Genomic DNA, 23,623 nt, shown 5'->3' with positions numbered 1-23,623 from the left:
AAACAATAAATAATCTGTGATATTTTACTGTATTTTTTGTTTCTATGGAAGCCGGCCCAGAGTGGCTGGGGAAACCCAGCCAGATGGGCGGGGTACAAATAATAAATTATTATTATTATTATTATTATTATTGCTCATCAGTGTGCATAGGATGGCTCCTCCCCTCCTGAGCTTACAATATAAGCTCAGACAAGGCAGCACCCTATATTCCTATCCCCTTTTAAATCTCTCCTACCCTCTCTTGGCCCTCTTTCAGAAAGACTCAGCCCCACCCCGGCTGTCCTACTCCAGACTCCTGCCTTCATTTTTTTACTGAGGCTGTAGCAGGCAGGCTCAATATGGAGAAGAGCAGCTAAATTTCTGGGACTGCTGTAGAAAAATAAGTAGGGTTTTGAGTACTTTATCAATAGGGTTTCTTACCTGGCTGCTCAGCTGCAGTATTCCAGCACAAGGAAGGGCCACGGTCCTTCTGTAAGGAAACCCCTTCAGGAGAGGCGTGGCCTTTTCTGCCTAGTGGGCAGGGCTGACTCTGGCTCCGCCTTCAAGCCATAGCCTCTTACCCGGAGCACAGAGGCAGGGGAGGCCTTGCTTGCCATGGAATCCCAAGGCTGGGAAGAACTACCACCCTATGGAAGAAATCCCCACCCTATGGAGGAAAAGCGCAGGCCGCGGCGGCAGCAGCCCTCCCAGTCTGTGAGTTGTGGGGTAGAGATGTCTCATTCTGATTTGGCTGTGTGCGTACGTGGGCCAGCTGTTATCTGCAGGTCCACGTCTAATCTTGGTTAACAGGACTAGGAAAGAACTCCAGGAAACAATATCCACGGCTCCAGATCTGGTTTAATCACGCACACAAAAGCCCCTGCTGCTTATGCTCACTTTTCTGTTTCAAGGAGCCCTTTAATTTTTTTAAAAAATATTTTTTATTGATCAGTTTCCACATAACAAATTTTAAAACCATATAGTCACATACATTATTCCCCCCTCCCTTCCTTCCCTCAGCTCCTCCCCCGATTTCTCTTCACATATTTCCTCTGCATATTATAAAATTGGACATAGCCTTACATATCTATCCATCATGTTGTCAACCAATAAATTTGTGTACGTTTGTTCCAAACCTGCCAAGGAGTCCAATTCCATTTTGTTGTCTTTTTAAATAATTTGTAAAAAGTTCCCATTCCTCCTTAAAGCCACAGTTGTCCTTGTCTCGCAATTTGTAAGTCAAAGATATATTCCTCTATTTTACAAATTTTCCCCTTCCCGTTCTTATACAATTCTGAAAAGTATTTTACAAATGCTGCTCTTATTTCCATCATCTTGTCTGTGGTCTTTAATTTTTAAGGTTTCTAGTCCTCAGTGATTCAGAAAAAAGCTTTAAAAATATTCTGCTGCTCAGAAACGGGATTCCCGCAAACGTCCCTCGTCTGACTCCTGTGACTTACTGCTCCTGTGTTGTGGCTGCTCCTATGTTGTGCCCTTTAATAGCTAAAGCAAGCCTTGCAATGTGTTTACTCCCTAAATGATTGTTTTGCCACCACTGAGAGCGTCAGGTGAACAGCACCTGCTAGACTTGTGTTCTCTTGCAACTAGTCTTCGGAGGCAGCATGCTGTCTCTTAACCTGGAGGGGTTTGTTGTCATGAAACACCCTGTGATATTCAGATGAAGGGCAGTATACAAATTAGGTAGATAAATAGCTAGCCAGCTGTCATGGCTCATAGCCCTTGAGTAGTCTGCATTGGAAGGTCCAGGATTCGGCCCTGATGGCTTATCCCACAAGCCCCTGCTGCTTTTGTTCACTTTTCTGTTTCAAGGAGCCCTTTAATTTTTAAGGTTTCTAGTCCTCAGTGATTCAGAGAAAAGCTTTAAAAATATTCTGCTGCTCAGAAATGGGATTCCCGCAAACGTCCCTCATCTGACTCCTGTGACTTACCATCCTGTGTTGTGGCTGCTCCTATGTTGTGCCCTTTAATAGCTAAAGCAAGCCTTGCAATGCGTTTACTCCCTAAATGATTGTTTTGGCACCACTGAGAGCGTCAGGTGAACAGCACCTGCTAGACTAGGCCAGTGGTCTTCTCTAACCTTGCATCGTGTTGCTGTTGGTGGCCTATCCGATGCCACAAGCAGGGTGTCGTTATACTAGCCTGCTCCCCCTTGTGTTCTCTTACAACTAGTCTTCGGAGGCGGCATGCTGTCTCTTAACCTGGAGGGGTTTGTTGTTGTGAACCACCCTGTGATCTTCAGATGAACAGCAGTACAGTGGTATGTTGGGTTGAAATAACCGACAGACGAGTCGTGGGTGTTCATGTGGGAGGCATCTCCTCGACCCAGTCTCAGAGAGTCCCTTTTATTGTATATTACCCCAATTGCTGCATATGTGCTTGGTGCTGATTGGTTACACGTGGGGTGCGTACAGGCATTACAATATTACACACACATACGAGAGGTTACATGAAGATATTACACATCACTAGATAGAGAGAGTACAGGAACATAGCAATCTATGATTGATAGGCTGGTACTCAGAGATTATATAGAGTGCACTTAACATTCCTCTAGTCTGCGGTGATAAACAGGGGATGTATATAGTTAGATAGGAAGGTCATGACATCACTTAGAGACTTGGAGCTATCCGTACCAGGGTTGTTTGGAAGGCAATGTGTAGGAACACCACCTATGCAGGACTCTAAGAATTCCACAGGAAAGCAACACAGGAAGAGGATACAGGAAGGCCATATTCTAGTCATACAGGAAAGGAATACTCTACAGTAGTACTTCGGGTTACATACGCTTCAGGTTACATACGCTTCAGGTTACAGACTCCGCTAACCCAGAAATAGTGCTTCAGGTTAAGAACTTTGCTTCAGGATAAGAACAGAAATCGTGCTCCTGCGGTGCGGCGGCAGCAGCAGGCCCTATTAGCTAAAGTGGTGCTTCAGATTAAGAACCGTTTCAGGTTAAGAACGAACCTCTGGAACGAATTAAGTACTTAACCCGAGGTACCACTGTATACAAATTGGGTAGATAAATAGCTAGCCAGCCGTCATGGCTCATAGCCCTTGAGTAGTCTGCATTGGAAGGTCCAGGATTCAGTCCCTGGTGGCTTATCCCACAAGCATCTGGCTTGGCCACTGTGAGAACAGGATGGTGGACTGCGTGGCCCATTGGCCTTATTCAACAGCCAGGCACTTCTTACATTCCTGTCTAGGTTGGGTTGTGAATGTCCCCTACCTGAAACCTTGGAGAGTGGCTGCCAGTCAGTGTAGGCAGCACTGCGCTAGATGGATCTGAGGCAGCAGCTTAGGGGAGGAGTGGGAAGGGGAGAGACCACTTTGGTCCCACTCAGGATTTCCCTGTTTTTGCTGGTGAGGTTTCTGTGTGCGCCTTATTCTACCACTTCACTGGCAGCGATTCATCGGGTAAAGCTTTTCCAAACGCTGCGCCACAGAAGGCTGTTGTTGGATTTCTGCCTCTTGGGTCATCCCTAAAGCCACAGGAGGCCTGCCAGGGGGAAAAACAACAACAGAGGGTGCAAATTTAGATGATCTTAAGTAGCAAAAGGGGCGCGGGTGGCGCTGTGGGTTAAACCACAGAGCCTAGGACTTGCTGATCAGAAGGTCGGTGGTTCGAATCCCCGCAACGGGGTGAGCTCCCGTTGCTCGATCCCTGCTCCTGCCAACCTAACAGTTCAAAAGCATGTCAAGTAGATAAATAGGTACCGCTCCAGCAGGAAGGTAAACGGCATTTCCGTGCACTGCTCTGGTTCGCCAGAAGCATCTTAGTCCTGCTGGCCACATAACCAGGAAGCTGTACGCCGGCTCCCTCGGCCTATAGAGCGAGATGAGCGTCGCAACCCCAGAGTCGGCCACGACTGGACCTAATGGTCAGGAGTCCCTTTACCTCTTAAATAGCATAAGAAACCATTTTGCTAGGAATAAAATAAAAGCCTTCACTCTTTTCTGCCACTCTTTCTTTCTTTCTTTCTTTCTTTCTTTCTTTCTTTCTTTCTTATTTTCTTGCTGCTGTAGTCTGCCTTGTAATTCTGGATTCAGATAGTTCCCACCTGTCATAGTCTAAACATGCCGTTTGTGATGAGCGGAAAGCCTCGGCAGATGATCTGGGAGGCTCCTGGCCTCTGCTTTGTTTGAGTTAATTCCTAGTTCTGCACAATATATACGCAGGTGGCGAGTCCCAAGTGGGAACAGGCTGGAAGGCGAAGCTGTTTTGCCTCTCACCCCCTTCGAGACAAATAGTAAACTGATCCAGCTGCCGCACAGATTTTATGTTGTTATTTTGCATGCAGCCATTGAGCAGGTTGCCCTGAGAGCCTTGCTTTTGGAGGGAGGGGCAGCGATGAGAAGGGATTTCCCCAGGGGGACGGATCCTTCCCCTCACATTTAGGCAGAACCCAGGTTGCTTTAGAGTTGCCCTTGAAAATCTGGAACGGTTCAGACACGGCTTTCAATGGTATTTGTTGCTCAGGGAGAGGATGCCGGCGGGGTGGGGGGGCACACAACACAGCAAGCTAGGGATGCAGTTGGGAGGCAGGCTTTGTGGGGAGATGGTGGTGGGGTGTTTGGAGTCTCAGCAGCTTCTTTCACCAGATGTCAAAGAGAACAACAACTACCAGACTTTTAGAAGACATCTGAAGGCAGCCCTGTTTAGGGAAGCTTTTAATGTTTGATGGATTACTGCATTTTAATATTTTGTTGGGGTTGCGGCGCTCATCTCGCTTTACTGGCCGAGGGAGCCGGCGTACAGCTTCTGGGTCATGTGGCCAGCATGACTAAGCCGCTTCTGGCGAACCGGAGCAGCGCACGGAAATGCCGTTTACCTTCCCCCCGGAGCGGTACCTATTTATCTACTTGCACTTTGACGTGCTTTCGAACTGCTTGGTTGGCAGTTGATTGGCAAGCCCTAGGCTCTGTGGTTTAACCCACAGCGCCACCTATTATTATTATTCAGTGCCTACCCTACTTCTCCTCCGCTGCACCCCTTGTCTAGGCAGTGGCCCAGCGCGAAGCTCAGAAAGCGTCCGACGCCCAGCGTGTCCTGGCCTCGGTGCAGTCGGAAGTTCAAGGGCTGGAGGCCGAGCTGGAGTCCATGCGCCGAGAGAGAGACAACCTGAAGATGGAGATGAGTTTGGTGAAGGTAAGGTGGGCAGCGGCCTTCCCAAGCGAGGGTGCTGCTTTTGGGGCGGGTGGGGGCAACGCAGCAAATATGAGAGCTCAGACATTTTGCGCAAAAGGAAGTCCTCTTCCATGCAGTGCGTAAACTACGGAACTCCCTCCCACAGGAGGCGATGATGGCCACCAACCTAAAAGAGGATTAGATAAATTCATGGAGGAGAGGGCTACTGATGGCCATTAGCCATGATGGCTGTGCTCTGCCTCCAGACTGGGAGGCAGTAATGCTTCTGAATGCCATTTGCTGGAAGCCATAGGAGGAGAGAGAAGCTCTTGTGCTCAGATCCTGCTTGCTGGTTTCTTACAGCACAATTCAAGTGTTGGTGCTGACCTTTAAAGCCCTAAACGGCCTCGGTCCTGTATACCTGAAGGAGCGTCTCCACCCCCATCGCTCTACCCGGACACTGAGGTCCAGCTCCGAGGGCCTTCTGGCGGTTCCCTCACTGCGAGAAGCAAAGCTACAGGGAACCAGGCAGAGAGCCTTCTCAGTGGTGGCGCCCGCCCTGTGGAACTCCCTCCCACCAGATGTCAAAGAGAAAAACAACTACCAGACTTTTAGAAGACATCTGAAGGCAGCCCTGTTTAGGGAAGCTTTTAATGTTTGATGTATCAGTATTTTAATACTCTTTTGGAAGCCGCCCAGAGTGCCTGGGGAAACCCAGCCAGATGGGCGGGGTATAAATAATAAATAATAATAATAATAATTATAATTATTATTACAGGCATCTGGTGAAAACAGGATGCTGGACTAGGTTGGCCATGTTTGTACAGTCATACCTCTTGTTACATTAGCTTCAGGTTACGTTTTTTCAGGTTGCGTCCCGCAGCGACCCGGGAGTACCGGAAAGGGTTACTTCCGGGTTTCGCCGCTCACGCATGCGCAGAAGCGCAAAATGACGTCATGCGAAGAAGCAGCGACCTGCTCGTGCGCAGACGCGGGTTGCGTTCTCTTCAGGTTGCGAACGGGGCTCCGGAACAGATCCCGTTCGCAACCAGAGGTACCGCTGTAATTTAATTGTATGGAAGGAGGAGTTTTGATTGCTGCAGCTTTTCGCTGCTGTGATTGCCAGTGGCGGAGCTCTGATGACGGACCTCGCGCACCACTCGCCCAGTTATCGAGTTGCTATGGCTAATAACAACAATAATAAATTTATTACTGATACACTGCCCTTCTGGCTGGGTTTCCCTAGGCACTTAGGGTGGCTCCCAACAGAATATTAAAAACATAATAAAACATCATGGCAAAAACATGACTAATAAAGAATACTACTACTACTAATAATAATAATAATGTTACAGATACAGCAGTCCCATGCACCTCTTTGATTCAAGGGCTTTCACCTTCAGCTGAAGTCTTTGTACCTGGCCTTTGCGAGCTCCTTGAGGTCTAGGAACATGTCAAGTCTTAAATGCAACACTAGAAGCTTGAAGTGACTTTCCCTTCCACCCCCACCCCGTCCCCTTTTGCACGTAGGCACGTTACGAGGCACAGAAGGTGAAGCTGGAGTCGGAGCTGAAGGTGGCCTTAGAGCAGCGGGTGACGGAGCGCATGGCTGAAGTTCACGAGGAGAGCTTGCGCCAGATGAGCAGCATGAGGGAGCAGCACAGGTGGGCTGGGGCTCTAGGCCCTTCTGTGCCAAGCGCACCTCCAGCCAGAGGGAGCCCCTGTCCTTAGATGCCACTGCGGTTAGCCAGCCCTCCTTCCTGGCTCTGGAGACGTGATAGAGGTTTATAAAAATTATGCATGGCATAGAGCAAAGTCCCTCCCTTCTCATAACATTCAAAACAGAGATTTGGGATGAATAAAAGAAAGTACCTTTTCATGCAGTTCATAGTTGGAACTGTGGAACTCGTTCCCATAAAAGGCCGTGATGGTCAGCGACTTGGATGGTTTTAAAAGAGGATTAAACAACTTAAAAGAGGAGAGGGCTGTCAATGGCTACTAGCCATGATCGGTACGCTTGTGGGTTTCCGCAGGGCCTGTAAGACAGAGCTGTTCCACCAGGCCTTTGGTCAGGGCGCAGCCTGACCCCCTCCTCTGGCAATCTGCACAGGGTCTTGCTTGCTGGTTGCCATCAATTTGTTTCTGATTGATTTTATGGTGAAAAGTTTTTAGAATGTTGGATTGTTTTTATTGTTGTTAGCCGCCCTGAGCCCAGCTTTGGCTGGGGAGGGCGGGGTATAAATAAAATTTATTATTATTATTATTATTATTATTATTATTCTTCCCACAGGCATCGGCTACTTGTGAGAACAGGATGTGGAGCAGATGGGCCCTGATATTATAATAATAATAATAATAATAATAATAATAATAATAATAATAATAAATTTTTATTTATACCCTGCCCTTCCTGGTTCAGAAAACCGGGCTCAGGGCGGCTAACAACATATTTAAAACACTTAACTGATGCAACAGAAAACAGCATAAAATACAGTATAAAACACGAATAACAATAAATTCAGAATTAAAAAATCAATTTAGGGGGAAATCTATCCAATAAACATTAGATGGTCACCAGGGCTAGCTGGCTAAATTAGTCCTATTTCGGCCAGCGAGGAGACCGGGGGAGAATTAGCTGTGGGATCCCAGAGTGGGTAATCTTCATAAAAGGGGAGAGGGAGGGAAGGAAGGGGAATAAAAGATCAGGCTAAGTTCAAATTAAAGGCCAGGCGGAATAGCTCTGTCTTACAGGCCCTGCGGAAGGAAGTTAAATCCTGCAGGGCCCTGGTCTCATGGGACAGAGCATTCCGCCAGGTCGGAGCCATCACTGAGAAGGCCCTGGCCCTGGTGGAGGATAATCTGACTTCCTTAGGGCCCGGGCCCTTCTCGTGTTCTCTTGTTAGATCAAGCCAGCCACTGGCTTTATCTTGAGACAGATGGGGAGGGGGGAAGAGCTTCCCCTTGCTTTCATAATAAAGCCTTTTCCTAAGGTTCCCTGCCCTCAGTTCATGACTGTGCTAGGGAAACGGAGTGCAGGATAAGTGGATTCAAGATGGCTCCTTCTCGAGCCCATCCCTGCCTTTCTCACTTAATCTGCTGCTGCTTGGGGAGCCGCTGACTTCTTGGCTGTAAACCAGAAGTTCTTGTTTTTGGAGTCTGACCCCATTCCTTCCCTTGGCAGGAAGCAGCTGCTGGAGCTGAGCGGCCACCACGAGAAAGAGCTGGCCAGCCAGCTAGCCCAGTTCAAAGCCGACCTGGCGGAGAGGGAGGAGCGGCAGAGGCACCTGGCGGAGGACTACGAATGCAGGTACCTGGAAGCGGGACAAGGGGGAGGTCTTTCTGGGGAAGCTATGTGTGGAGCCAGAGAGAAGGGGAAGGAGGGCTGGGCGGTGTCCGGTTTTCAACATTGCGATATATCACCAGCTAAACGTCGCGGTACATCAATATATCGCAATGTTTCAAATAAAGATGGAACTATGTAGAGGCAAACAGGCTAACGCACTGGCAACTGGACATTTAGGGGTCTGATACATTTTTTACGGGTGGCGCTGTGGGTTAAACCACAGGGCCTAGGACTTGCCGATCAGAAGGTCGACGGTTCGAATCCCCGCGGTGGGGTGAGCTCCCGTTGCTCGGTCCCTGCTGCTCCTGCCAACCTAGCAGTTCGAAAGCACGTCAAAGTGCAAGTAGATAAATAGGTACCGCTCCAGCAGGAAGGTAAACGCTGTTTCCGTGTGCTGCTCTGGTTTGCCAGAAGCGGCTTAGTCATGCTGGCCACATGACCCGGAAGCTGTACGCCGGCTCCCTCGGCCTATAGAGTGAGATGAGTGCCACAACCCCAGAGTTGTCCGCGACTGGACCTAATGGTCAGGGGTCCCTTTACCTTTACCTTTATGTACAGTGGTACCTTGGGTTAAGAACTTAATTTGTTCTGAAGGTCCGTTCTTAACCTGAAACTGTTCTTAATCTGAAGCAACACTTTAGCTAATGGGGCTGCCGCCCCGCCGGAGCACAATTTCTGTTCTCATCCTGAAGCAAAGTTCTTAACCCAAAGTACTATTTCTGGGTTAGTGGAGTCTGTAACCTGAAGCGTCTGTAACCCGAGGTCCCACTGTAGAGGCAAACAGGGTAATGCCCTGGCAACTGGACATTTACGGGTCTGATACATATTTTTTTTTACTTTTTACTTACGTTTAACAGTTATTTTATAGTTCAGTGCAACGGGGCGATAGGAATCAGGAGAGAAGCACATGCAGACACATCGTGATTGGTGATATTTTTGCCATATATCGCCATGTTGAATATTATGAAACTTGTTCCATGATGTGGAAGGCTGTCCTAGAACCATGCTGTCTTTCCCATCCACCCCATAACCCCACCCAGGATCTCCAAGCAGCAAGAGGAGATTCGGGAACTGCAGGCCAAGTCCCGGCGGCTGGAGATGCAGCGAGCGGAGATGATGAGCCAGTTCCAGGCTATGATGAAGGCGCACTGGAACGAGGCGCTGCGCCTCTTCACCAGCGGCAGCCCAGCCTCCCCACAGCCCGACACCAAAGCCCAGCAGCAGCAGCAGCAGCAGGTGAGAGCCTCCTTGGCACCGTAAGCAGAGCTGTCCTCACTCCTGGCACTCCCGGCTTTGACCCTCACTGGAAGTGTAAATTCTTGAGGAGGAGAGTGGTGAGGGCAGCCTTTGCCAACACAACACTGCCCACATGGAAAAACAGGAAAAAAAATGTTTTTTAAAAACCCCCACTGCCCAGATGTTTTGGACTGTCACTCCCATCTCAACTAAAAAAGTTTGAAGTAGGACTAGCCTCTGCACAAGCCATGCCTGGTTATTCTTCAGCAAGGCTTGTCCTTCGGCATCAGCCTTTCTGAAGCTTTCCTAGCTTTCCAAACTGCAACTCCCAGCTGGCAGCTACCGCCACTTCCTTCCCTTTCTTCTGGAAATGGGTGTCTCTCCTTGGAGTTCAGCCATGGCTGGGAGTTTTAGAGGGCGCCAGCTTGGGGGGGGTGTGTGGCAGCAGCGACTACTATTGTTGTTGTTGTTTAGTTGTTGATTCGTGTCCGGCTCTTCGTGACCCCCTGGACCAGAGCACGCCGGGCACTCCTGCCAGTGTGGTGTAGTGGTTAAGAGCGGTAGTCTTGTAATCTGGGGAACCGGGTTCGATTCCACGCTCCTCCACATGCAGCTGCTGGGTGACCTTGGGTGAATCACACTTCTCTGAAGTCTCTCAGCCCCACTCACCTCACAGAGTGTTTGTTGTGGGGGAGGAAGGGAAAGGAGAATGTGAGCCGCTTTGAGACTCCTTAAAGGGAGTGAAAGGCGGGGTATCAAATCCAAACTCCTCTTCTTCTTCTTCTTCTTCTTCTTCTTCTTCTTCTTCTTCTTCTTCTTCTTCCACTGCCTCCCGCAGTTTGGTCAGACTCATGTTTGTAGCTTCGAGAACACCGTCCAACCATCTTGCCCTCTGTCGTCCCCTTCTTGTGCCCTCCATCTTTCCCAACATCAGGGTCTCTTCCAGGGGGTCTTCTCTTCTCATGAGGTGGCCAAAGTATTGGAGCCTCAGCTTCAGGATTTAACAACTGCTAAAACTGACTCCTGCCCCCACATCCATAGGTGAACACTGTGTCTCACCTGAACTATATTGCTTCACTCTTCTGAAGCATCTGGAGGGGGTGAAGGCAGGGCTGGGAGAAAGAGCTCAGGATTCCTGGTTTGACTCTTGGGCTTGGAACTCACTGAGTGACCTGAGGCCAGTTTTCCCCACCCTCCGAAGCCTCACCTGCTGTAGCAGCTTCACAACACTGTCCTGGCTAGTTTATTTATTCGTATCGTAAAACCTTTATTGGCACCACATACAAACATCCAAAACAAATCAATACAGAATTACCACTTCCCCAGTGGCACAAAACATTTGCTAAAGGAAAGGAGGCAGAGCAGTCTATCATCACATCTCTTGGTCTCCAGGGAGATCAGACGTCTGCGGTGTATTTCGACGACAAAAAACCAAATAGAGATATTTAGCCACTGACTTGGTGAGCTCCTGGTCATTCCCCAGTAATAGAAAATGTATGACCTTGGACTCTGGTTTCCATTTGGGGATACAGAGTTGATCTAGAAATTGCTGGCGGAGATCAGCATACAGTTTGCAATGAAGAACCATATGTGTGAGGGTTTCCACCAGGTGGTCTTCACCCGGGCAAGTTCTTCCACCCTGCCTGAGAACCTTCCCCAGAGGAGGTTGGATGGATTTGAATTAAACCTGGCCAGCGAAAATGCTCTTGTTTCTTGAGGGTTAAGCAGAAATTCAAGGTTATTGTGGTTAGTTTCATGTGCCCAAGAAAGTTTTCTGCTGCTCCAGAGAAGCGGACACGGAGCAATGGATCCAAACTACAAGAAAGAAGATTCCACCTAAACATTAGGAAGAACTTCCTGACAGTAAGAGCTGTTCGACAGTGGAATTTGCTGCCAAGGAGTGTGGTGGAGTCTCCTTCTTTGGAGGTCTTTAAGCAGAGGCTTGACAACCATATGTCAGGAGTGCTCTGATGGTGTTTCCTGCTTGGCAGGGGGTTGGACTCGATGGCCCTTGTGGTCTCTTCCAACTCTAGGATTCTATGATTCTATTCTATGATTCTATGAAAATAAAGAGGGGAGCATGTTTTCTCTGCTGCTACTGTTAGTTCTTGGCGTTCAATATCCCACAACCTAGTTAGCTTATTTATTGCATTTTAATGCCACTTTTGCCTCTGGGGAGCTCAAGGTTGTGTGCAGGGCTGTTCCCCCCCCCCCATTTTATCCTCGCAATAACGCTGTGAGGTAGGTTAGGCTGAGGGGCAGCGACTGATCCAGGCATCCAGTGTGTTTCATGGCTTAAGTGGGGATTTGAATACTGGTGAATCACAGCAAGATCAAGGTTGCCAAATTTCCAGAGCTCCCTTGCCTTTGAGCAGATCCTTTGTACAATTCACCAGGCTCTAAGAACCCTGTTCTTAGACGCGGGTGGCGCTGTGGGTTAAACCACAGAGCCTAGGACTTGCTGATCAGAAGGTCGGTGGTTCGAATCCCTGCGACGGGGTGAGCTCGGTCCCTGCTCCTGCCAACTAGCAGTTCGAAAGCAAGTCAAAGTGCAAGTAGATCAATAGGTACCACTCCGGTGCGAAGGTAAACAGCGTTTCTGTGCGCTGCGCCAGAAGCGACTTAGTCCTGCTGGCCACATGACCCAGAAGCTGTATGCAGGCTCCCTCGGCCAATAAAGCGAGATGAGCACCGCAACCCCAGAGTCGGCCATGGCTGGGCCTAATGGTCAGGGGTCCCTTTACCTTAAGAACCCTGTAGATTTGTTGTTCAATTCTTTGTTAAGAAGAGATTCATGTTGCTGCTCAGTTTACAATGCACGAAGAACGACTACTTTCCTTTTAGCTGCAGGGTGCTTTATTGAGGGGGAGGGTACTGACCAGTGCTGCCTTTGGAGCTCGCTGTCTTTTAACCCCTTGCCCTCCTTCCATAGGACACCTCCTCCAACCTGGAGTTTCCGCAGCCCTCCGAATCTCTGACGAAGACCCAGAAGGCGGAATCTCTTGGGAGCAGCCAAGGGGCGGGGGACTGCGAGGGGCCGGCGTGGGCGCAGGCGGTCCCCCTCCAGCCTGCCGCCCAGCGCAGCTCTTCACGGGGCCCGCCAGACGCCCCCGAGAAGTCCCTGCAGGATGCGTACCGCCATCTGCTCCCCTTGCTCCCAGACATGGGGCGTCTCTCCTCGGAGTTCAGCCACGTTTTCAACTACAGCCTCCTCAGCCAGCCGGGCTTCCAGCAGCTGGAACCGCAGGTGGACAGCTCTGTAGCAGGTGTGCGTTGGGTCAAGTCCAGTAATAAGTCCATGCGAAGGTCACCTCCAGGCTTGACTACTGTAATTCGCTCTATGCCGGGCTGCCCTTGAAGCTGTCCCAGAAACTCCAGCGGGTGCAGAATGCTGCAGCGAGGCTCCTCACGGGGTCCCTGCCATGGGAGCATATTCACCCAGTGCTTTTCCAGCTGCATTGGCTCCCGGTGGAGTACAGGGTCAGATTTAAGGTGCTGCTTTTGACCTCTAAAGCCCTTCACGGCCTAGGACCCTCGTACCTACGGGACCGCCTCTCCTGGTATGCCCCACGGAGGACCTTAAGGTCATATATAGCAACACCCTAGAGGTCCCGGGCCCTAAGGAAGTTAGATTAGCCTCAACCAGAGCCAGGGCCTTTTCAGCACTGGCCCCGGCCTGGTGGAACGCTCTGTCTCATGAGACCAGGGCCCTGCAGGATCTGATCTCTTTCCGCAGGGCCTGTAAGACAGAGTTGTTCCGCCTGGGCTTTGGCTCAGAATCAGTTTGATTCCCTCCCCCTTTTTCTTTTTCCCCTTTCTCCTCCTATGATGAGATTGCTCCCTAATTGTTTTAATGTTGTATCTTAATCTTTTAAATTGCATTTCAATGAACTGGTTTTTATTATTGGTTGTTAGCCGCCCTGAGCCCCGTCTTGGCTGGGGAGGGCGGGGTATAAATAAAAAGTTGTTGTTGTTATTATTATTATTTATTGTTATTAATTTCAATGGATCTGCTCGCGAGAAAAACGTAGCGTCATTTAATACCACCCATTGTGAGGACTTTTGTTAATGTCATTGTGGAACAACTGCAGGTTTTTTTGAAAATATATATTGGCCGAAGTGTCAGGCCCGTCGATTTCTCCTCTTTGTTATTTGACTTGCATTCATGCTTTGGAAATATTTTATCTGCATGGCTGCCCTTCATAAAGGCATAAAAAGATAGAGATTGTCGGGTCATCCTAGTCCAAGCCCCGCAGTGCAGAGATCACAGCTGAAGAATCCCTGACATGCATGTGTGAATTTTTTTTTTTTAAGATATTTATTGACATTTCAACACATTACAAAAATTAGAAAAAACAAAAAAAAACCAAAATAAAAACAGTTAAAAACAAATCAGTCTTTCCGTATCTTATCTTTCATTTACTTATTTCCCTGACCTCCTCACACCTCCCCTTCTTGTATTCCAGTTCAGTTGGTTAATTCAGCAGATCCTTTCCCTCTTTAACTTTATCTTAATCTTTTATCTTAATATATTAGCTTTAACTTATCACCCGTTAACAATCCATTTTTACATATTCCTTAACATTGCTGCTAAAAAACCCCCACTTAAGTTCAATCCAGCATCATTCTAACATTCATTAATTTTGCAGTGTTTCTGTAAATAGTCTTTAAATTTCTTCCAATCTTCTTCCACTGACTCTTCTCCCTGGTCTCGGATTCTGCCAGTCATTTCCGCATGCATGTGTGAATTTTACCTGGAAATTGGTGGTTAAAAAAAAAGAAAGTTAAAATGCAAGGGGACTGAAAGCGGCAAGTGATTTGCCTACAGTGGGCTTTTGCAACTGAGCAGATATTTAAACCCGGGCCTCCCATATTTCTCTGTTTCTGTCTCTCTCTCGCCTGCTTCAGGTCTGGCTTTCCACCCTGATAACCTGGCGGAGCACCCCTTCACAGATGACACAGATGAGACCGTGACCGAGGCAGCAGGCAACGAGGCAGAGACCCTCCAGCAGAGCAGTTTGGAGGGTGGAGCTCAAGTGCCTCAGCCCGACTTGAATTACTACTTGCGATTGGTGTGTGTTGCCGTGATCCTAATCTCTGCTCTTTCTCTTTTCAGTCTGTAGGAGTGGGAGGGAACTGCGATGATGGAGTCCTTCCTTGCAGGCTGGGCTGATTTCAGATCAAGCCTTCTCATCTTGAAATGCATCATTTTGTTTTTTTATATAATATTTTATTAAGATTTTTCAAAACATTACACGGGGGGGGGGGGGAAGAAAGGTACAAAAAAAACACACAACAACAATTAAAAACAGTTCAATCTTTCATAACTTATCTTACATTTGCCTGTTTCCTGGACCTCCCCTCTTTGTATTCCAGTTCAATTTATTTATTCAGCAAATCCTTTCCCTCTTTTCCTTTATCCTTATCTTTGATCTTAATATATTATAACTTTAAATTTTCACCTGTTAACAATCCGTTTTTGCATATTCCTTCATGACATGATTACTAAAAACCCCTTAACCTCAATCCAACATCATTCTAATATTCATTAATTTTGCAATATTTGAAATGCATCATTTTGGTGTAGAGGCCCTCACCCTTCTTCTGATAGGAAATGCTCTGTGGGGACAGGAGGGGACATAAAAATGCAGAAATGTTATAAGGAATTAAGTATAAATAGACTAATAGAGTGTTAAGGGAAAAATAAGGTTAGAATGTGTTAAGATGATTATAGGATAGAAAACAGAGGAAGATGGAAAGGAATTGCTGAAACAATTAATAGAAGTGGAACACAAAAAAGGGAGGTGTGAGGAGGTCGTTGAAATAAGTGAATGGAAGATAAGATATTGAAATTGTTTGATGTGTTTTAAATTGTTTTTGTTTTGTTAGTTTGATGTGTTAGTGTTAGTGTCTTTGTATTGTATTGTCTATTTTTTCTTTTTTGTTGTTGTAATGTTTAAATTGTTGGAAAAGTAATAAATATTATTTTTTTAAAAAAAATAAAAATGGGGGGCCAAGGAGAGTGTCTCTCTCTCTCTCTCTCTCTCTCTCTCTCTGTGTGTGTGTGTGTGTGTGTGTGTGAGAGAGAGAGAGAGAGATGCCCTATTTTCATCTGAGGAATGTTGGAGGGTATGCAGTATGTGGCTTGCATCCTTTTATAATACAGCCGTACCTTGGAAGTTGAATGGAACCCATTCTGGAAGTCCATTCAACTTCCAAAACATTCGGAAACCAAAGCGTGGTTTCTGATAGGCTACAGGAAGCTCCTGCAGCCAATTGGAAGCCACGTCGGACGTTCGGCTTCCAAACGTCGGGTGTGCGACGTTCAGGAGCCAACACGTTTGAGAACTAAGCTGTTCGAAAACCAAGGTACGACTGTACTTAACTTCAGAATCCTGATAGTAGCTCTTTTTTACACAGAATTATTTCTGTAGCATACCGTATTTTTCGCTCTATTGGATGCACCGGACCATAGGACGCACCGGACCATAGGAGGGGGAGAACAGGGAAAAATTTTTTTTTTCCTTGTTCTCCCCCTCTAAAACAAGGTGCGTTCAAGGTGCATTCACCCGAGCGTGTGGAGCTGGCGGTGGGGGGAAGCGCTGTTTCCCCCCACCCCCATCATCAAAGATCCCTGAAGCCTTTGGAGCGCAGCGCCCTGCTGCCCTGCAGAGACTTTGCGCGCAGCCGTCCCCAAGCTAGAAGAGCAAGACGGAGCCCTCCGTCTCGCTGTTCTGGCTTGGGAACAGCCTTGCTAGCCTCTGCAGGAGAGCGGGGTGAAGGCACCCCGCTGCCCTGGAGAGGCTTTGCACCCAGCCATCCCCAAGCCAGAACAGCAAGACGGAGCCCTCCGCAGCGCTCCGTCTCCCTGTTCTGCCTTTCGGCTTAGCGGCGCAGCCTGCATCCGCTCTATAGGACGCACACACACTTCCCCTTAATTTTTGGAGGGGAAAAAGTGCGTCCTATAGAGCAAAAAATACAGTAAACGTCTTAGGAGAGTAACCTCGGAAGCTTGACCGCTTCCTTGTTGATTCCTTTGGCCAAGGAGGAGATGAGTGTGTAGGAGGGAGGGAGGGAAGGATGCACACCTAACTCCTGTCTCCTCACCCCTCTCCAGATTTTGGACCGCTCTGCATATGAAACTGCTGCGCAGAAGCAGGAAGGAGTCTCCACGGACAGCCCACCACCTGCCGCGAACCAGACGCAGATCGGTAAGAGCAGGTCCCAGGCCCCTTCTCCTTCTGCACAAGGGAGCTCTGTGGTCCTCTTGTGGCTAATGGCTGTCCCTCGCTTGCTCCCCAACCCCTCACTGCGCCCACCTGTTCTTGGGATACTGCTGGGAAGATGGGGGCATCAGGCAGGCTCCCAGCTGGCTCCAGCCACCGGCCGGCAGCCGGTCTCCCTTGGAACAGCATCTATCAGCGACGCGAGCCTCAGATACGTTTAGAGACCTGTGCACGCTCACCAGGGAGAAGAGTCGATGGAAGAAGATTGGGAAAAAATTAAAGTATATTTACAGAAACATTGCAAAATTAATGAATGTTAGAAGAATACTGGAATGAAGTTATATGGTTTTAGCAGAAATGTTATAAAGAATTAAGCAAAAGCTGATTGTTAATGGGCTAAAGTGGAAAATTTAAAGTTAGATTGTGTTAAGATAAATTATAGAACAAAAAATTGAGAAAGAGGGAAAGGATTTGCTGAATTAGCTAATTTGAACTAGAATACAAAAAGGGAGGTGTGAGGAAGTCGAGGAAACAAGTAAATGAAAGATAAAGATATGGAATTTGGATGTGTTTTTAAATGTTTTTGTTTTTTCTTGTTGTTTTGATGTGCTGTTTTTTCTTTCTATTTTTGATGTATTGTTTGTTAATTTTTTATTGCTTTTTTCTCTCTCATACTTTCTTTCTGTAACTATAAAACTTCTAATAAATATTATATATATATAAAAAAATAGAGACCCGTGCACGCTCTATCAGCAGAGTGTGTAAATCTTCTCACAGCAGAAGAGGCGGACAGAGAAATGTGTAAGCATAATGTACAGCATTTTATTCAGCATAGTTCAGGAACAAAGGAAAACATGTCTGCTTCCCTTCGTCTCCAGCAAAACAGCAGGAAGCAAAAGCAATATACAAAACGGAAGTTCCCAGCAAGTGCCGGAAGTAAACAGGCATGTGACACACAACAGTCCTGCCTGTTCCCTTTTAAGGTGGAACGGAACTATATCCTTAACACCTGTGGGTGGCGCATCTCCCTATGGGTGGTGGTCGCTGGCATGTCCAAGGCAGTGGCTGGAAGGGCGTTTGGGGTTTGCAGAGCACTGGACTGCTGCTAGCGATCTTTCTCGACCCCTGCTCTGAGACCAATACCCTGGAGAGCTTCCGCCAGTCAGCAGAGACAGTTCTGATCTAGAGAGACCAATTATTCAGACTCTGAACAAGGCAGCTTTCCACCTTCCTGCATTCTGTGGGTCTCTCCCTCTCACAGCCGCCATCCGGTTGCTGCAGTGGGGGGAGACAGCGCTCAGGGGGCTCATTTCACCGGCTTTGCCAGAGGCACCTTCTGCTCCTGAGCTGTGCCAACCAGTCATCATTGCAACAAGTGTTTATAAACCAGTTGCTGACTTTCCATTTTGATTTTCCTCTTCCCTCCCTGCTGCCTTTACCTTGCGAGTGGCGGGCTTTTGCTTTGCTTTTTTAGACTGTAAGCCCGCGGGTGGGGACTGCTTCTTTGGCCGAAGACCTGGGTGCAAGTGTTCTGAGTAAATAAAGAACCAGTGCTCAAACTCTTCCCGGCTTCCTTTCCAGGCACGTCGCTGTCCTACCACGAACGGTCCACAGCCCTGTGGGATCCGGCCCAGCCGTCTGCCAGCACCATTCACATCCAGCAGCCCAGCAGTACTGCCGTCCACAAAACCAAAGTACCTTTGCTCAAAGGTAGGTAGGCCAGGTCGGCGGTTCGAATCCCCGCAGTGGGGTGCGCTCCCGCTGTTCGGTCCCAGCGTCTGCCAACCTAGCAGTTCGAAAGCACCCCTGGGTGCAAGTAGATAAATAGGGACCGCTTACTAGCGGGAAGGTAAACGGCGTTCTGTGTGCGGCTCTGGCTCGCCAGAGCAGCGATGTCACACTGGCCACGTGACCCGGAAGTGTCTTCGGACAGCGCTGGCCCTTGGCCTCTTTGAGTGAGCTGGACGCACAACCCTAGAGTCTGTCAAGACTGGCCCGTACGGGCAGGGGTACCTTTACCTTTACCTTTAGGTAGGCCAGGCCAGTCCAGGCTGCTTGAACCCAGAAGCAGCCCTGTCCCAGTGTGGTGTAGTGGTTAAGAGCAGTGGACTCGTAATCTGGTGAACCGGGTTCGATTCCCCGCTCCTCCACATGCAGCTGCTGGGTGACCTTGGGCCAGTCACACTTCTCTGAAGTCTCTCGGCCTCACTCACCTCACAGAGTGTTTGTTGTGGGGGAGGAAGGGAAAGGAGAATGTGAGCCGCTTTGAGACTCCTTAGGGTAGTGATAAAGCGGGATATCAAATCCAAACTCTTCTTCTTTACACCCAAGGCAAAACCCTGGTGTCTAGCCATCCCATGAGAGGCAGTGGATATCCCTCTAGCATGAATTCTGTGGGCCCATTCCCTGATCTTTCCCCCCCCCTTTTTTTCCTCCGCAGCCCACGAGGGTGGGATCCTGTCCCCAAAGCAGGTCGCTGAAGTTTCACGCCTGCTGAGGCACCATCAGGCCAAAGGCAGGGCTGTGCCGTCTCCAGAGGACCTGTATAAATACTTGCGTGAGATAGGCCAGAATGGGTAAGGCTGAGGTGTGTGTGTGGGGGGGGGGGTGTATTTTCCTGAGAACAACCTCTTTTTTGGGGGGGGGGGGTTGGCAGGATTTGGACAGGGCTCCTCAAAAAAATGTTGCCCTCTGCGCTGCGGGGCAGAGGAAAGAGACATGCTTTAGGGTTTCCTGGTTTTTTATGGAAGGGGCCTGAATTTCATTGTACAGGATTTTGGTGGGCGGCGGGGGCAGGATGCCTGGGTTCTGTTCTGAAGCCGCATTCCCATCTTCTTCCCCCTTTTTTTTTGCCTTTTGTTGGGGGTGTTTTTGCTTCAGGACAGATGCCAAAGGCGATGCAAATCTGCAAGCGCGCCGGAACCCCAACCCCAAGCTGATTGAGGCCATGAGGAAAGAGGTACGTGCGCCATTCTTTCGGAAGGGGTGGGAGAAATTCTGAGGTAGGTGTTGCTCTTTAATTTTCAGGAACGGAGGAGAAGGGGTGGGGAGGCAGGTTAACGAACCAGGGAGCAGAAAGCTTAAATCTTATAGGAGGTTTTGGTCTGTCAATGTCGAGGAACGGGCGTCTGTCAAAAGCCACTGTCACTCACCCCCTCTTCCTTCTTCAGATGGCCTCTGCACGCCGCGTGGGTGCTTCGGGGTTTGGGCGCGAGAGACCCCAGGCCGCCGCCAAAGCTGGGAAGAAGCCCTCCAGCACGCCTGCCTTGAACCCTCGCAACAGCAGAGGAGGCGGCGGCGGCGTGTGGCGATGATATTTGGCGCAGCTGGACTATTTATTCCTTGCCACACTGACCTCCCCCCCTCCTTTCCTGACCTGTCTGGGCATCTGGTGGGGTGTCTGGGAGCCGCTCTTTGATTTAAAGCCCCCACCTCAATCTCCAGCTTTACCCTCCAACCATTTGCTCCAACCTGGAGTCTAAAATGTTGCCTTTTAAAAAACGGAATGTGCGTGTTGGATTTTGTGGGTTTGCTTTTTTTGGGAAAACAAAACCTTCTCTTAAACCCTGCGGCTTTGAGAGACTTGGGGTGGCAGGAAAACCAGCTCCTCCTTTTTCTTATTCCAGCGAAAGGCGACGGCCCTCGCTGGGCTCAGTGCCCTTTGCATCTGTCACTCCTCCTCCCCACCTCCCTTCCTCAAGTCAACTTCAGCCATTTCGTTCTCTGGAGAGAGGAGGCCGATGATTCAAGGCAACCTGGTTCCCCCGTCAAAGCAGCTTGGTTGCCGTTGTGCATGTAGGAGGTTGCAGCGGGCGAGGGGCCTTCCCTGCCTTAACGAAACCTTTCTGGGCCTCTTTCCCAACATGCTGCATCCTGATGTTTTAAGTGCTTTGTTCTGAGTGTGCTGTTTTAGACACACCTGGCTTTGCAGTGTGACTCTCTTTTTGCACAGTTAATTATTTTTGTATTATCACTGTTATTATTTTCTAAAATAAAGGAATATTGAGCAATCCGTTTCCGTATCTCTCTCTCTTTCTCTCTGTTTGGCTTCCTGCCACCGTCAAAGGAAATAATAATAAGAAGAAGAAGAGTTTGGATTTGATATCCCGCCTTTCACTCCCCTTCAGGAGTCTCAAAGCGGCTAACATTCTCCTTTCCCTTCCTCCCCCACAACAAACACTCTGTGAGGTGAGTGGGGCTGAGAGACTTCAGAGAAGTGTGACTGGCCCAAGGTCACCCGGCAGCTGCATGTGGAGGAGCGGGGAATCGAACCTGGTTCACCAGATTACGAGTCTACCGCTCTTAACCACTACACCACACTGGCTCTCAATAGAGCTATTCTCCTCCCTGCTCATGGCATTACCTTCCCTCTGCAGTATCTGTTGACATTAAGCAAAGACCCAACCTCTTTCCTTCCCATGGCAACATTTCTGTTGGAATCCTTGAAGTTTTTCCTGCCCCAAAAGAAATTTGGGGTGCAGAATTCCTGGGAGACCAAAAGATGCTGTTTCTGCAGGTGGTTAGTTCAGTTCCGATGACATTTGTGAAATTCAGCCTTTCTCGCAGTCCTGGAATATACACAGCCGTCTTTTATGCTTTAAAGGTAAAGGGACCCCTGACCATTAGGTCCAGTCGTGGCCAACTCTGGGGTTGTGGCGCTCATCTCGCTTTATTGGCCGAGGGAGCCGGTGTACAGCTTCCGGGTCATGTGGCCAGCATGACTAAGCCGCATCTGGCGAACCAGAGCAGCGCACAGAAACGCCGTTTAAATTCCTGCCAGAGTGGTACCTATTTATCTACTTGCACTTTAATGTACTTTCGAACTGCTAGGTTGGCAGGAGCAGGGACCGAGCAACGGGAGCTCACCCCGTCGCAGGGATTCGAACCGCCGACCTTCCGATCGGCAAGTCCTAGGCTCTGTGGTTTAACCCACAGGCATTCTCACCAGTGGGTGCAAGATTGTGTGTGAGAGACACAAGGGCGAGCGCACATATTCCCTGCTGTCATTTCAGTGTGTGCCCTCCCTCCAAATAAATACCACATCAACAAGCATGTGCAACGTGTTTAGCCAGGGTAGATAGCACACTTTCCTCTAAACACCGGAGACTTCAATTCCAGAAGACTTTATTGCTCTAATTGGCATTTCCTAGAGCAAAAAAAGAGGTCCGTGCTGGATGCCTAGAGGTGAGAGGAGGCTTCCCTGAAGTCTGTTCTTAGCTTGTTAAGAAACCAGAAGCGCTCTTACTCGGTATTACAGGGAACGAGATAAATAAGAAAGACAGGAAGTTATTTTTATATGCAGTGACAGCAGCGAGAATATTAATGGCTCAGAAATGGAAGCAAGAGGAGCTACCTACATTAGAAGAATGGAGAATGAAGATGACGGACTATGCAGAACTTGATAGACTGACAGGAAGGATCCGAAATCAACGAGATCAGAGATTTACAGAAGATTGGGAAAAGTTTACAGAGTATATGCACAAACTAAGTGAAAAACAAATAACGCTTGTAAGCCTTAATGAAGCTCTGTAAAAAGAAATGTTAGAATATGAGTAAAACAAGATTTAATTTACAAAAATAATAGATGGAAGGTTTTAGAAATGTGTAAGAAATTAAGAAGGGAAGGAGTATCAGTCAAGTTGAGGGAAGTAAAAAAAAAGAGAACGGATGTAAAAAAGATGTATGAATTGTATTAATTTTTTATTGGAAAACTGAATAAAAATTATATATATATATATATATATATATAAATGAAGTCTGTTCTTAGCTATAAGGCTGGCTGCCCCACAGTTCTTTCCCTGTGCATCTCCCCCACTTGCTTACAAGTGGGGCTCTGTAAATTTCAGGAAACCTTTTCTTGGATGCCAGAGCAGAAAAAAAACTTCCTTTTGCCTTCCTCCTTGTTCTGTTGCTGCTTGGTGACTCCAGGGAGGAGTTCACAGTTCCCATCCTAAGAGTCTTTAAGCAGTCGGAGCCTTGGCCGTTCTCCATGGAAAGCAACATAATTCACATGGCCCACACTTTCCCAGGTCTTCTTGGTGCAAATGCCGCCTACCTGTTCTGAGTGCTTTTTGCAGGTCTGCTTTCAAACATAGCTGCTCTTAAATGCAGACCTCCCAGGCTCTTCCTTTGAAGCACCCCCCCTCCTCGTATGATAGAAGTCGTAAGAAGCTACCCCAGAGGTGGTGGGGCTCCACACATCAGCCCCACGCCCCATCCCTACAGCCAGCAGTGTTGTCAGCCAAGCCACAGAGGCACCAGCAACATCCCAAGGCTTTTGCAACCCAGGTGGCTTCCAGATTGCAAAATCTCTTACCTGTGCTTCATCACTGCTTCCCGCCTGTCCTTGCCTCCGTTAACTACCCTTTACCTCCTTTGACATCTCTGTTAACCCCCTCAGTGCTTGTCAGTTGTTGCTTCGTTTGCGCAGAACACACGAGCAAGACAACTCTGATGTCCTGGCTAGAGCGTTTTCGGGCTCTGTTATCCTCCAAGCCTTCCTTGGGTTGCTATGCAAAGGAAAGAAGTATTCACCTGCCGGAGTCCTCTTCTCAAAATGTCCTGGTCATCGCTGTGGATTGGAGACTGTCTCCTGTTGCATTGCCCCGCTTCCTGTTGTGTGAGCCTTCGCCCCTCTCTCTCTCCTTTTCCTCCTCCCCAAATTCACACCAGCACCCCATCCTTTGCACATGC

At 48.5% G+C, this 23,623-nt stretch overlaps 2 protein-coding genes across 14 annotated transcripts in view; both read left to right on the top strand.

Annotated features, from left to right (window-relative positions):
• CNTROB (centrobin, centriole duplication and spindle assembly protein) overlaps positions 1 to 20,940 on the top strand; it is a 39,914-nt gene extending 18,974 nt beyond the window's left edge. For 5 of the 13 annotated variants that reach the window (XM_083410179.1, XM_083410171.1, XM_083410176.1 and 2 more), the window contains exons 10-20: positions 5,000 to 5,146; positions 6,656 to 6,789; positions 8,307 to 8,432; positions 9,509 to 9,704; positions 12,637 to 12,970; positions 14,613 to 14,776; positions 16,822 to 16,915; positions 18,512 to 18,640; positions 19,371 to 19,506; positions 19,811 to 19,889; positions 20,101 to 20,940. In XM_083410179.1, the coding sequence (XP_083266305.1) occupies positions 5,000 to 5,146; positions 6,656 to 6,789; positions 8,307 to 8,432; positions 9,509 to 9,704; positions 12,637 to 12,970; positions 14,613 to 14,776; positions 16,822 to 16,915; positions 18,512 to 18,640; positions 19,371 to 19,506; positions 19,811 to 19,889; positions 20,101 to 20,244 (1,683 nt within the window). In that variant the 3' untranslated portion in view covers positions 20,245 to 20,940. Of the gene's footprint in view, positions 1 to 4,999; positions 5,147 to 6,655; positions 6,790 to 8,306; positions 8,433 to 9,508; positions 9,705 to 12,636; positions 12,971 to 14,612; positions 14,777 to 16,821; positions 16,916 to 18,511; positions 18,641 to 19,370; positions 19,518 to 19,810; positions 19,890 to 20,100 lie in introns of all 13 variants that reach the window. The other 8 variants (XM_083410173.1, XM_083410175.1, XM_083410174.1 and 5 more) reach the window with 3 other exon arrangements.
• Positions 1 to 23,623, top strand: part of GUCY2D (guanylate cyclase 2D, retinal) — an 81,592-nt gene that overhangs the window by 3,966 nt on the left and 54,003 nt on the right. The gene's annotated exons all lie outside the window — the stretch shown is intronic.

The sequence above is a fragment of the Podarcis tiliguerta genome (assembly GCF_965153285.1).
Source record: "Podarcis tiliguerta genome assembly, chromosome: 13".
In the NCBI taxonomy this organism is placed as follows: domain Eukaryota; kingdom Metazoa; phylum Chordata; class Lepidosauria; order Squamata; family Lacertidae; genus Podarcis; species Podarcis tiliguerta.
The sequence above is the reverse complement of the archived record's forward strand: the minus strand, read 5'-3'. Positions and strand labels throughout refer to the sequence as shown.